The 14,941-nt window shown below is 44.9% G+C and overlaps 1 protein-coding gene across 1 annotated transcript in view; it reads right to left on the minus strand.

The window, feature by feature from the left end:
* Positions 1-12,183: 12,183 nt before the first annotated feature.
* Positions 12,184-14,941, minus strand: part of ADAMTS16 (ADAM metallopeptidase with thrombospondin type 1 motif 16) — a 96,590-nt gene continuing 93,832 nt past the window's right edge. Inside the window, exons 20-21 of the mRNA XM_070411440.1 lie at positions 14,184-14,331; positions 12,184-13,443 (exon numbers count right to left, since the gene is read on the minus strand). Of these exons, the coding sequence (XP_070267541.1) occupies positions 13,328-13,443; positions 14,184-14,331 (264 nt within the window). The 3' untranslated portion in view covers positions 12,184-13,327. The remainder of the gene's footprint in view (positions 13,444-14,183; positions 14,332-14,941) is intronic.

A 14,941-nucleotide genomic window follows, 5' to 3' on the forward strand; every position in this document is an offset into this window, starting at 1 on the left:
CAGAACACTGGCTCTTCCCAAACACAATGGTTCTATTTTAAATTTTAATAAAATAAGCTGCTTTTTACAAAGTCAACCGACTTATACCAAGCCATCACAATTCTCATAGCCTCATTTTCTCAATATATTACCTCTGTGTGTATGGGAGGGAGGCATGTATTCATTTAGTTATCATTGCAGTCCCAAGGGCAGCTACCACACAGCTGGATTTTAATTTACATATGTGGACACCTAAGTGTTGCTTGAGTTGTCCCAAAAATGATTGGCTAAGTTGCAGCTGGGAGAAGAAAACGTTGCGTGTACCCAGATTATTGCCTGTCAACTGACAGACAATCAATTTAGTCGTGAGGACCACCCAGCCTCTAGGCACAGATAGAAGAGGCTTCGGGCTTTGGAGAGGGTGGTGGAAGCCAGAGTGTATATCATCAACCTTTTAGCTGGCATCCAAGAGTTGCTGTTTAAGTTCCAACAGTGCAGGAAGAAATTGTTTGACAATTAAGAAATATAGATGAAAATTTAGTATTCTATGCTGTCCCACTGCCACACTGCTTTGAGCTGGTTGGCTCTGCCTTTTATCCTTGTTCAGTCACTGAAGGGAGCCCAAGCCTATCCTGCCAGCTGTGTGGGCCCAAACCTTGGGGTCATCCTTGGCCCCTCTCTCTGCTCAACCCACATCCCATCCATCAGCAAGTTTTCTGTCCCATTCCCAGAATGTACCCAGGCTCAACCTCTCTCTCATAGCCTCTACCACCCCCATCTAGATGGCAGAGGCCATCTCTCAACCATGTTTCCACTTCTGCCTTTTTTGTGTCCTCACCTCTTCCATTCAGAGCAGCAGAATGGCCTTCCCAATGGCAGCCCTCCTTACCCACCACCATGCTCCTGACCTCCACTCCCACTTGCTCAAGTCCTCAAGTCCTTCATGATTTTGGCCTCCTTTCAAACCTCTTTAATATTATATTTTATATATATTATATTTTATTTATTCAGGTATGTATTTAAATGGACTCAATTGAAAAAGTTGTCATGTACCACTAGAGTATCTCCAGGATGCATGGTCATCTTTAAGAAGCCCTGAAAAATTAACAGTATTTTGTTTTCTAAAGTAAAAAACTATTTATGTAGGCTTACTTAGATCAACAAAGACTTTGAAGACCTTAATAAAAATAAATACACGCTAACAAAATTAACAGCAGCCAAGGGCATTTGGGAAAAAGAACAATGAGTGCAGGAAAGCAGTGAAACCAGGACGATGAAGTGGATAGTATGCGGTGGTCTGCTGGACACAGGACCCAATTTTACTTTAGGATGAAATTAGGATAGAAACAGGAATGGTTACTAGTTATAACACCCCCAAAATAAAAAAAGTAAATGAGATCCTCAGAAAGAATATGAATGTTCCAGTAATTGAGATGAGAAGAAATTTCTCCCTTGGGTCCCCATGGAGAGGACATGGTATAATGCTGGGTTCTACAGCAGCGTGGGGTCAATGAGTAGGTCCCCAACTGTCTCCTGTAGCACACCTGGGCATGGCCAGAGCACATTCTCTGGGAAGGTGGAGGAAGCCTGCTTACCCCATGCGGGGGCACAGCTTTGCTCTCTTCTCCCCAGAACTGCTGAACCAATGCAAGAACAAGGGCACTGAGAAGACCAAGGATTGCGCTAATGAAGGCAAACCTCCATAAACATGACTTCTGTCATCTTACATAAACTCTTTAAATTTAATCTTACTCTGTTATAAATTAAAACACTAATACTATTTTATACATTTCAAATTCCTGTTAACTTATAAACAAAACGTTTTGTATATCTCATAGTTAGAGGTCTGTTATGAACACATATTATTAGCAATTTATATGCCTCTGATAACTTATGTGCCCTAAATGTGAAGTCAAAATAAAGCCTATTGTCTAAATTAGAGAAGGGTACTTGTATGAACAATTATGTTAGTTCTCTATTTCCCAAAGGGACTAGGAGCATTTTTTTCTTCAGACACTTTGGGGACTTTTGTCATTTTGTACTAAAATTCTGAGTAGACCTCACAATGGACCTTGTGCAAAGCTCAACTAAACATTTTAACTTTTAAATTATTTGGTTGATTTAGGTCACAATGTGGGTCAAATGTGGATAACCTAGACATATACCAGTGTCCAGGAGGTGGTGAATCATTTGTATTATCTTAAACCTAATAAGCACAGCATGAGAATCTGGGCAGGAAGAAGCATCTGCTAGACAGTGTGCAGCTGCTGGAGGGAAGGGCATGAGATAAGGACTGTCTAATCTGCTGATATTAAATAAGCGATTTGAAACATGCAGCGATTGCAAATGAACATGCGTTATAATTTCTGAGCCTATGGCTGAACCTATTTGAGATGTTGCTACCACTGTGATATGTGTGTTTAAAATCAGTTTCTTCTCTTTCCTATCAAATTTAGTTGGTAAAATGGATAGGGAAGATCAATGGTGAAATGCAAAGTGTGATTGAATGCCAGGGTTTGACTTTAACTGCTAACTCCCCCCAGTTTGGCAACAGTGAGCCAAACCAAACACCCTCCAGGAATCACTGTGTATTAATGAGAAACTCCAGCCTCCAGGGACAGATGTGATAAAAATCTGTGTCAATGTGGGGCTTTAAGAATGTTGCCTTAAATGTTTAAGAACAATGCTTGGATTTTTCCAGGGCTGGATGTGTGGGTTGAATGCCTTTTTATTTTATTTTTTATTAATTTCCTGAATATGTAGGCAACAGTTGTGAGCCCTGGAGGCCTGGGGTGGGGGGGTCGATCTGCAGTCATGTAGCAGCCCACTCAGAGAATTACAGAATGAAGAGGAGGGAAGGATTCAAGGGGGTTACTTTGTGGAACTGAGCTGGATTCCATGCCTGGGAGAGAGGGAAGGATGAGTCACTTCCAGCTGAGGGTCTAGCTCTAGCACAATAGACACATTATGGTCAGGTGGCTGGAAAGTGCTGTCTGTCTGCAGCCAGGGATGAAACTTCTCTGGAAGGCCTCTTGTTTTGTAGGAATGACAAAAACAGAGTTTTTAGATTTGTGCAGCCCATACTGGGAAGGAAAGACCTTGAGGGGCAGAAGCATGACATGGGATGATTTAAGGAGGAACTGAAAAAGATTGATTAGTCCTTTTAAGTGATTTCAAGTTTATCATGGAACATGCAGCATAAAATGACCGCCCTTCATCTGCCGTGACCTTGAGACGTATGTACAGATGTCACAGCCCAGACACACACTGGAAAAGCCAGTCATCAGGGTCATGCTGCAGTGGATGCAGCAGCAGGTGGTGCTTCTGGAAAGAGGGGCAGGAGAAAGTTCAGCTGCAGAGGAATGATTGGAGGAAGACTGGCATCATCAAAAGGCTGGGAGACTCCATCCCCCTCAACTGATAACCTTCCTCAACTAAATCATACACACAAATGAAAACACTAGGAACGTGAATAGTAGGTAAGGAAGTGACCCTGGAGGAAAAATCAGGAGTCTTCCTAAAATGTACAATGAAACTCTTTCCATCTAGCCCTAAGTATTGATGTTCTCTATTATGTCAGGCATTATTCTTTTAGGATTACTTAGAAAATAATAAAATGAACTGACTCATTTTTTTCTGGAATACTTCCCTCTTTTTCTTGTCTTGCTTGAAAAGCATAGATCATCACTGGAGTCATCAAAAGCAAAAAAAAGGATTAAATTCTTGGAAGAAAACATAGGCATAAATCCTTATCACCTTAGGTATCAGTTTCTTAGACATGACACCAAAATAACAAACAACAAAAGAAAAAATAAATAAATTAGACTTTATCAAAATTAACTTTTGTTCTTCCAAGGACACTATCAATAAAAAGACAAGTAGCCCAATTAAAGTACAAATTGGCAGTTATGGAAGCAGTCATGGGGATGTAAAGTATAGCATAGGGAATACAGTCAATAATATAGTAATAACTATGTATGGTATCAGGCTTATCAGAGGATCATTTTATAAGTTATGTAAATGCCTTCAAATATTAAACATATAGTTACTACCTTTAGGTATAAATCTAAGAGAAATATAAACAATTGTATACAATTGTTCATTCTGCATAGTAACCAAAAGGTGCAAATGACCCAAATATCAACCAACAGATGAGTGGATAAAGAAAATATGGTACTTTCATTATCTCTATATATAAAAGCCTAAGGGATCGGAATGACCAGAATGACTGGTCACTATGATGCACACTGACCACTAGGGTGCAGATGCTCAATACAGGGATCACCCGATCGGGGCTGGCCCCTGGGCTGGGACGGGGAACCGGGGGTGGGTGGTGGCAGACATGGCCCCTTTCCCAGGGGGGCCGAAGGCCAACTTCCTCCTTGGGGTGATGGCCAACCTCCCATGCCTTGTCTCTCCCCCTGGCTGGCAGACCCTGATCAGCCTGGTGGCAGTGCAGCAGCAAGGGAAGGGGGAGGGGGAGACGGGAAACTGCATGATGGCAGTGTCAGCATCCAGTGTCTGCTCCTTCCACACCTGGCCCAGTGACCGTTGCCTCCTCTCCAGCCTGCCCTGATTGGGCTGGCCCTGATCGGCTCTGATAGCCAGCCAGGCCTAGGGACCCCACATGTGCATGAATTTCATGTACCGGGCCTCTAGTCTGCAATAAAAAGAAATAAAGGAGTGATGCATGCTATAAGGATGAACTTTGAAAACAGCATGTGACGTGAAAGAAGCCAGTCACATGGCTACATATTGTGTGATTTCTTTTACAGAAAATGTCCCAAGTCATCAAAGTAAATTTGTGGTTGTCAGGGGCTAAAGACCTGACTGCTAATGCTATGAAGTTTTTTGGGGTATGATGAAACTGTTCTGGATTTAAATAATGTTGATAGTTGCACAGTTTTGTGAATATACCCTAAAACAGCAGTCACCAACTTTTTGGGTCTCAAGTACTACCAGTGGTCTGCGGACCACCAGTTGGCGACCGCTGCCCCAAAACACTGAAATGTACACTTTAAAAGGGTGAATTTTATCACATGTGAATTATGTCTTAGTTAAAACAACAAAGAGGAAGAAAACATAGTCCATGTATAAACCATTTGTAAATAAGATGGTGGGAGTCTTATTTAAAGACCAAAGCTTTGGATTACCAAATATTTCAGTGTGTGTGTGTGTGTGCGTGTGTGTACAAACATTTTGGGAGGAGTGTTATGGATGATGGGTTGATGCATTTGGTCAGCTGAACCATTCCAGCATCCACCAGTGGCTTTCTGGATGAGTCATTCTGTGAGGCAGGGGGCACAGAGTGAGAACGGGCCTGGCCCGGCTGTCCCGGGAGAGCCCAAGCTCCAGGGACTGTTACTTAACTCTGAGTTTCAGATCCAGCCTGGGGTGGGGTGAGGGTAGGTCCTGGACCTACTGCTCAGTCACAGCCTTTGAGCAATCAAATAGCGAACAGGGGAGCCTCAAGCAGAAGCAGGTACTCCCCTCTTCTCTCAGCACCCTCCCCCAGTACTGCTCATGTTCCTTAGCAGGGCTGTGTTACTGTGGTTGATTCCTCTGGTTTAATGCATATATTGTGGGTGGGTGTCTGAATGATTCTACCATCCTTTCACTGAAAAAACTTAAGAGTCACAGAGTGGCTTTGTAGTCCATTAACTCATAATGTTACTCTGCCATGTCAAATTTAATTTCCATTTCTGCAGAATGTCCGACATTCCTCAAAATCAACTCACCAGTCAGTTTGAAGGGCTAATGCATTGATAAAGGATGGAGGGCCCTGTGTCTGTGAGCGCCTTGCTGGAACTATTCTGGGCACCTGAGTCTGTAGCAATCCCACACACACTCTAGGAAACCCCACACAGAGGGAAAGAGGTGCAATGCCATACAGGTCCATCTGCTATCAATTTTTTCAGATACTTGAGATAAATCAATCAGAATCCATTAAGAGAAAAGGAGAGGCAGGGGTGATCTGCTAGCTGGCTGGGGATGTGTGGGAGTCCCATGCCGTGTGAAAGCTGAATAATTGTGAGATGAGTCATACTAAGAGGAAACAAATGTATGGAGGCTTCCTCAAATTTGGGGAGGCTTGGCCAGAGCCCGTGGGACAGAATGTGGTGGGAGGTCTGGGAAAAGTGTGCTAATGTTTAGGATCAGCTTTCCTGGTTTCCCTTCCTCACACATTACAACCCCCTCGAAGTGTCGCATCACAGTACATTTTGCCTAAGTAGACTGGTAGATCAATCCCTTTCCTCAGTTATTTACCTTGGAGATCCTGCCCCAAATCCCTGACCTCCTAGCCAAGGATTTGACTCCCTGGAGACCCACGCATTTTTCTTCTGGCCTCAAATCCTTCCAAGGGAGAAGGAAGTCCCACGATGAAGCTGCCAAGTTTAATCAACTTTATTGCAAATTGTATTAATACAAACCTAAGAGGCAAAATGAACATTGCTTCATACATTTGGACTGTTTAGAGACTTAATGTGGACAAATCCAGTAATTAAGCAACAATAAAAGGCTGTGCCCTAGAAATGGTTTAATATCTTTGAGAAGAAAAGAAAAACCTACATGACAGCAAGTTTGCCCTTGAGTTCTAAACTCAACTTTGGCAAGTGGCTTACCAAAATATCCCAGGACAAATGAAAGGAAAATTGGGATCAGTTTATTTCAGGTCTTGGGTTTGCCGCATCAGGAAGGAAACATGGGTGCACCACCCCACCCCTCTCTCCCTGGGCTGGGTAAGAGCTTGTCCTGCTACTGAGATGCATGCCAGTGGGAACCATGGCTTTCAGGAACCCAGAGAGGTGGAGGGAGAGTGGCTGTTCAGAACTCAGCGAGGCACCAGCTTACTGGGGCAGCCTCAGACAGCGTGATGGCTTCAGGCTGTGGCAGATGGCTCCAAAGCCATCTCCCAGAACCTAGTATTTTAACAGCCCTCCAGTCTGGGTGTGGCTATTATGAACAACGATGCAACGACCATTGGTGTTTGTGTTTTTGTGTAAATAAGTTTTCAATTCTCTTGGGTTTATACCTAGAAGTGGAGATGCTGGATTGAACTCCCAACTGTTTTCCACAGTGGCTGCAACACTTGAAATTCCCATCAGCAAGGCCTGAGGGTTCTAAGTTCTCCACATCCTCACTTGTAATTTTGTGATATTTTTTTATCACAGCTATCCTAGTGAGTGTGAAGTACTAGCACATTGTGGTTTTGATTTTCATTTCCCTAATGACTACTGATGATTAACATTTTTCTGTGTGTGTGCTTGTTGGCCATGTGTATACTTTCTTTGGAGTCTATTCAAATCCTTTGCCAATTTTTAAATTGGGTTATCTGTCTTTTTATTGTTAAGTAGTTGAGTTGTTAAGAGTTCTTTAACTCCTTATTAAGAGGTCTTTATCCTGAATATTAGACCTTTACCAATATATGGATTAAAATATTTCTCTCATTCTTTGGGCCATCTTTTTCATTTTCTTGATAGTATTCTTCGATGAACAAATGTTTATAAATTTGATGACATCTAATTTATCTATTTTTTCCCTTTGGTTGCTTGTGGTTTTTGTGTCATATTTAAGAAACTGTTGCCAAATTCAAGATCTTGCTGATTTATATCTTTTAGTAGTTGTATAGTTTTAGCTCTTACAGTTAGGTGTTTGATGCATTTGGAATTAATTGTGGCATATGGTGTGAGGTAGTGGTCCAACTTAATTCTTTCACTTGTGGATATCCACTTGTCCCAGAACCATTTGTTAGAAAGATTATTCTATCCCCATTGAATTGTCTTGGTTGAAGTTTTATAATAAATAGAAAACCTGAAATATTATCTAACTTACTTTTTACCCTAATTTCAGAGTTCCATTAGAGTTATTTCGGGGTGGTTTTCACTGAAAAATATATTTTAACCTTTTTGTTAATTTTAACTGTCATGTTCAAAAGGATTTGAAAATTGACACAAATGCTGTGTGTTTAAAAAATTCTCATGTGTCCTCTGTAAGGAAACATATTTTACAACAACCCTGTGTCACCCCTGAATTGCACTGGCCTCTTATTTACCATGTAAGACTTAATTCCAGTCTCTGCTCTGAGGATAGAGCCATCCCATACCTTCTCTGTACGTCCTTAGGGCTTCCGAACTCCATATTTTACATGCTTCCATTACTGAAGTGTAATTACTTATTTATTTTACAGTCCTCCTCTCCTTTTTTTCCTCTGAACAGGTGAAAAGTGAGCCCCTTAAACTGGACATCTGGGCTTGGGCTAGACTTATGCTAGCAATACGCACATGTTCCTTTAGCTGAGCAGAACAAAGCCCCATCCCCCAGGAGCATTGGGAGGGTATGGTGTGTTCTTGTTACTCACGGCTGCTGGAGGGCATGGCGACATTCTGTTTGGGATAAGCAGCACACAGCACTAACCATCCCACAATGGCAGAATCATCATTCACGGTGCAGCATTATCTTGCCCCCCAGTGCAGGCACCAACTTAGGCAAACCCTGACTCCTAAAGGAAAACACATTATCAGCTTAAATGAAACCTTGGACATTACATTTGATACTTCGTGAGATACCCTAAGTCATATAATCAGTTCAGGGGAATTAGGATTCCAGAAGAAAGATGGTCAGACTGTGGTCAGCCCAGTGCAGCCCTGGGTCCTCTATGATCACGAGTGGTTCCTCAATTTCCCAGGGGCTCAGGAAGTTGGAGGTTCATGTGGCCCCTTTTATGTTCTCCACTTTTGGTAATTTACTCCTTAATTCTGTTACTGATGACCCACTCCCACCTCAGTCTTTCACCACATCATTGAGCCTGGACTCCTTGTTTTACCCTTGCTGTCCTTGCCAAGTCACATGACTCTGCTTCCTGACTGGTCTGGCCTTTGCTCAATGACTGACAAGGTCTAGGGTTTTCTTTTGGAGTCAGTTCCAGCCCAGCTTCCATTTATAGAGGATCTATGAGAGAAGGTGCCCGTCCTATCTAGCCCCTCACATGCCCCATGCCTGCTGTGTACAGAGATGGTGTGAATGTGTCACTGGTTATGCACACTTCTGGTATGTTGTTTCTTTTGCCATGTTGTTGCATCAGCCTGGAGACCCTTTACCCTTTCCTCCAGATGCCAGCATGTTCCACTGGACCTTATACGTGCTTCTTCTTCTCATCTACATGCTTCTTCTCATCCTCCCTCATCAACCCAATGCCTATACCACAGTTATAACCTCAGCATATTCATTTCAACGTTTATTTATATCAGCTATTATGTTAGATGTCCATTGCTTCACATTTGTCAAACTCCATGATAAAATTAGCAGCTCAGGACAGGAGTGAATCTTACACTTAACCTATGTCTTCAAAGGACAACACCATGTCATCCATACACACAGTAGGCGCTCACATGAGTTATAGATGAAATGGATTGAATAAATTTATCTAAATGCTTATTAAACCTCTGACATTTTTAGCCTTGGTGATCACATGATGTTATTGGACGTTTCAAAACTTGAATGTTTCACATGATATAGGGTGGATAGAATTGGGTGAAAGAGAGTTTGTTAAGAGAAAGAGAAATCAGAGGGAATTCCTGGAATGAACATTTCTTGGGCTTTGTGACCCTAGAAACCACAAACTATGTGGTTCTGGTGTGAAGGATTGACAGCTGAGCTGCTGGGGAATGTCCCCCTGATGGCCATGATCTGAGAACATCCACAAAGAATGCCCCATGCAATCCAAACCAAAGCACGGCCTGCAGGCTGAGAGCCCTGGCACACAGAGACTGAAGCAAACCGGGAGAGCAGGCTTTCCTTTCCCTGGAAATCCTCTCTGTGGTAAGAAAGAATGCTTACTCGGTGTCTTCTGTCATACCCACTGCCTGGGGAGCTGGTTAGTAAGATGCCACGGTTGAGGAGGAGAAAAGAAAGGTGTCTTCAATGACTAGCTGTGTTTTTCTTTGTCAGAAGATAGCAACTGGGGCGTGATTTAAGGAGATCTGAGATGTGCGCATAGAGATTACTTTCTAAAGTGGTCATTATTCATGCCTGAGTCATGAGGACACTATCATAACAGTATCTTACATTTTATAGGGTTTCAACTTCTCAAAGCCTTTTTATGACTTTCATGTATTTTTCTTTTCAGGAGGAAGCCAGGTCCAGCATACCAGTGAGATGTGTGTGTGGTAGGGGTGGCGGGGAGGGGCTATCTCTGGTGTCTCTTCCTTTTCTATTAAGGACACCAGGCCCATGCAGTTACGGTCCCACTATATGACCTCATTTAATCTTAATTCCCTCTTTACAGGCCTTGTCGACAAATACAGTCACATTGGGGGTAAGGGCTTTAACATACGAATTTGGCAGTATGCAATTCAGCCCATAGCATGCAGTGTTCTGGAGGAGGGGGTTTTAGGGTATCTAAGGTTCTGGGAGTAATCTTGAAGGGTGCAGAAGTGTTACAAAAATAAGACAGATTCTAGAACATTCCACTCAAACATAAGGGGAGAGAGTTAAAGCTGAACAAATATTTGGTCCATTTTCCCTCAGGGGCAGGCCCAAGTGTCTGGATGGGGTATGTAGGTGTGGCCCAGCTACAGAAGACAAAGGGACCAGCTGGAACTAATCTGCATTTGTAGGAGCCCTCTTCAGGGGGAGGACAGCTTTGTGAGCCCCCATGGGAAGCATGATTTTCCACTTGAAGGAGATGTGGGAGCTAATGGCTCTCTACAGTGCAGAGTCCTGTGGGAAAAGCGTGGAAACAAATGTAGCACACACATCTATCTTGATGGTTTTGGCCCTATTTCCCTGGGAGGCTAGCCTGCTCTCCTTAGCTCCTGAAGAGACGGCAACTACCAGATGAGCAAGCAAAGCAGGCAGAAATGAGTTTCTCTGCCCTCCCCAGCTCCAGGCTGTCCACCTGGCAGGATCATGGGGCCTGGGCTCCAGCCAGGGCACAAAGCTCACTTGCCTCTTGGTTCCAGGGCACACGGGTGTGGCTGAGTCTCTGTCCAGACTTCAGATTAAAGCTCTTATGATTTGTAATCCCACCACAGACCTTCTGGGGTGCCAGCTGCTTGGACCAGCCATCAAAACCCCTGAGGTCAGAAGAAGAAATGCCTGTCACTATGAGTCACAGGCTGGATGCTGATACAGTGGGAGTCCCAGGCAGCTCTGTTGGGGCCCTGACCAGGAAAGGGAGCCAAGGCACTGTGAGGGCCAGTCTGCAGGCACCTGGGCCTGGGCACAGCTCCTGTTAGAGACTCCCAGACAGCCTGGCCTGGAATATACCCACCTGGCCTCTTGGAAAATTATAGTTGGGTTCTGCTCTGCCACCACCTGGAGTCTGAGTATATGGGTGTAGGTGTAAGGATTTCAATAGGCCAAAGTCATCCCTAAAACCTAAAGAGCAGGTTTCTTTGTCTGGCTTCTAATGCAGAGCAGGAGCACATTCTCTGTCTAGCTAAATCCGTTCTCAGGGTTGATTCATGACTTCCAGGAAAGTATTAGTTTAACAATAGCAAGTCAATTGAAAAGGTAGCATCTTAGAATTTTGGTGAAGCTTGAAAGATCTAATTACTTTATAGATGATAAATCCAAAAACCAGAGAAGTAAAGTGACTTGCCCAAGGTCACACAGGTAGATGGTATAAAGACAGTCAGACCGAAGGGAAGGGGCCTTGTTTAGTTTGGAACAGAAGCAAGCACAGTGCCTGGCACATGGTAGGTGTGGTGGATGGTGTTGTTGTTCTGGATGGTTCATTCCCTTCCCGGTTACGTGCCATATATATACCCCACTGCTGCTGTCTGTCATATGGGGCCTCCCTATGGAAGCAGGGACACTAGGCGGTAAAGACAACTACACCCTGGCCTTTCTGGTTTCACTGAACCAGCCATGAGCTTTTCTGGGCCCCCATATGGAGCCAGATGGAAAGAGACTGCCCACTAGCCAGTTATTTCTGGAGCACTGGGAGTGGGCAGAGCAGGGCTCTGGACGTGGGAGCAGGCAACTCCAGGAACTGCCTGGGCCACATGCCTGTGAGCCATTCCCGGAGCTCCAGGGAAGCGAGCAGCTGGAGGAGGTGACCTCACCCAGCCCATGGTCGGTGCACAGACTGCCACCTGCCTTACAGATATGGGACATGTCAGCCCCCTTAATCATGTGAGCTAATTCCTTAAACTTAATCTCTTGTTAAGAATCGTGAGCAGTCAGAATCACACTGTACAATATAAAATTTATTATAAAACTTCAGCAAATATAAATATCCAGATGCCCATTCTGAACACAGCTGCGTGGCGGGAAGGGAGAATGACAGTAGCACCCGCACTGACAGATGATGCTGGGGCCTGCGGGGCAGCTTCCCACTGAGAAATTAGTGCCTTCTCTCTGAATGGGCCTCACAAACACAGCCAACATTCATGGAAAAACAGTTTAAAAACCCACAACGCACAAAAATGAAACCTGATTTCTAAGGTTATCATGTTGGCATATCCATTGGAGAAGAACCACCCACACCTCTTCCTAAGACAGCAGGGTTGTGGTGCAGGCAACAATTCGCTAATCATGGTATTACCTGTAATTCTGTCATCTAAAAACGAAAAGCACTAAGAAACAGTTTAAATAGAGACACTCACTTGTAAATAACTGCGAAAGAGAAAACCTAAGATATAAAATCCTCTCCCCCAGCACCCGAGTCTGTAAGAGATAGAGCACCTTAGCAGGAATTTCATTTTTCCTGTTTCCAGAGGCAAACTCTGAAAGCAGGACTGAATCCCACCTCTCGGGGCAGGCAGGTGCCCCTTAGAGACAATACCAGCTCTTGTCACAGCACCAAGTCCTTGCAAAGAGAAACTCTGTTGCTAGGGCATGAAGCAAGGCCCTGGGAAGACAGCCAGGATCTGTCCAGGCCGCCTGCTTGTTCTGGTCAGAAGCTGGTTACTCCTAACCTCTGGAGGGGACCCCGAGGTGGGAGGAAGGCCGGCACACTTAGCAGCAGAATTTTGTACTTGTTCCTAATTTCGTGGCCTTTCTTCTTTTTACAAAGCACCAAACATTTATTAGCATTAGGCAAGTTCAGCTCCACTGTCTTTCAGACTTGATTTAGCTGTAATACACATGCAGGGAGCACTGCTCCCGTTCGGCAGAGCGAGCCCTGCTGCCTCCTCCAGGTGTCAACACAGCATGACTCTATATGCTTGTGTGTGCACAGGTGACCCCACACACCCCCACACGTGCACGCTTGTGCACAAAGAGCCTAACAGCTAACAGTTTTTCTTCCAGTTTCCATCTTTGGATGCATTCCCATGTGAACTGGACAGTTCGTTGGTGCTGAAAACAGACATTTCCCTGGCCCTGGGAGGGGTCCCCACCCTCACAGGTTGGATTTGGAGCAAGTCTCGCAGCACTGCTGGCCGTAGAACTGGTGGCTGCACATCCCATGCTGGGGCACCAGGGAGCACCAGTGCAGGTGGTCTCTGCAGACGGCATCTAGAAACGAGCAAACGCCCCTTAGTCCGTGTCCCCACGCCATGTCCACTGCTAATAGCTAGTAACTCTGCTGGCAAATCAAGGTGAATTTGTCATTGTCTTGAAGCTGCTGAGGGATGGCAGCTCTTCAGGTCAAATTGGGCCACGTGTAACCTGCTGTTTTTATAAGGCCCTTCTTAGAAGGTCCCAGCAAAACTGAACTTTCTTCTTTTTGTGTTAATCCCACCCACTCAACCACTCATCCACCCGAGACACAGGCACTCTGTGGATGGAGGTCAACCATTAATTTTCTGATCGAGCTGACCCACTTGCTCTCCCCAGCTCCATCTCCTCTCTGAGAAGCCTCCAGAGACAGACTGTTGATCTCTGCAAAGGCATTGGAGGCTCTGTGCACAGAGATGGAGTTTAAGATGAAGAAGGTGGCCTTTGTGTAACTTGTCCCTGAAGAATAAGGAGGATAGCACTGATATAGGAAAAGAAATCATGCTTTCTTAAAGCTACAGTTAAAATTAACCACCATAGATGTCATGTCTAGGGAGGTGTGAGAAATGAGGACTGTTTCATGGGAAAACAGGCGAGTGGATGAAAAGAGAAAAGGTGTATCAGAGACAAGAACTGAACTCTAGGGCTCTCTAACCAGTGGCACCCCAACTTCCTCAGGATCTCCAAGGAATGGCTCCAGAAACTTGACAGCCCCCGCCAACATGCCAAGGTCAAGCCTAGGGGCTCCCAGCACTCACCTTTCTTCTTTGCGATGGGGCAGAAATGAGTGTTGCAGGCCAGGGAGGCTTCGGGCTTCTGGTGAATGAAGCAGCCCACGGCCGGCTGGCCCCCTGCCAGGCACTGCACGGACCTGGTCTGCACGCCACCCCCACAGCTAGCTGTGCACTGTGAGAAACACATGCATGTCAGTCATCCAGGGCTGCTCAGTTCTCAGGGTACTCTCCTCTTCCAAGCATCCCCCTCCACCCAGACTCCTCAAGGTGTCTCTCTCTCTATGATGGTGGGTGGCTGACTAGATTTTGGATTAATCTCAGGTATGGACAGAGAGGAGAAGTGCCCAGAAGTTATAATGTTCTTAAGTCATCCCTGGGCTGATGGACACAGGAAACTGGTACACATCTGGGGATACAGCATCTTTCCCTGGACCTGTCCAGGCTGTGGGTCTGGCATGAAGGAATCAGTGCCCTTTATGGATGCCACCACAAAGCCATCTTTCTGGTACTCTCGACAAGCCAACTCCCACAGAGGCTTGATAACACTAAGACCCTTCTCCACCCTAAGTTCACAGACTCTGGATGCCTGGAAGTGGCAACACCAGCTTCCTGGGTTCATTTTGTGATGGCATTTACATCCTCCCAAGGGCAATGTTCTTTGACACCGAGGCCCTGTTCCTTAAGGTGTATATGGCACAGCAGAGCTAGAGAATGCAATGGCATGACTAGAGCATTTTCCACTAGCTGGCTGGATGCACACACACAGAATATATGACAGGGTC

The sequence above is a fragment of the Myotis yumanensis genome, unplaced genomic scaffold, assembly GCF_028538775.1.
Source record: "Myotis yumanensis isolate MYYU_CA2020_CCGP unplaced genomic scaffold, mMyoYum1.0.hap1 SCAF_4, whole genome shotgun sequence".
NCBI lineage: Eukaryota > Metazoa > Chordata > Mammalia > Chiroptera > Vespertilionidae > Myotis > Myotis yumanensis.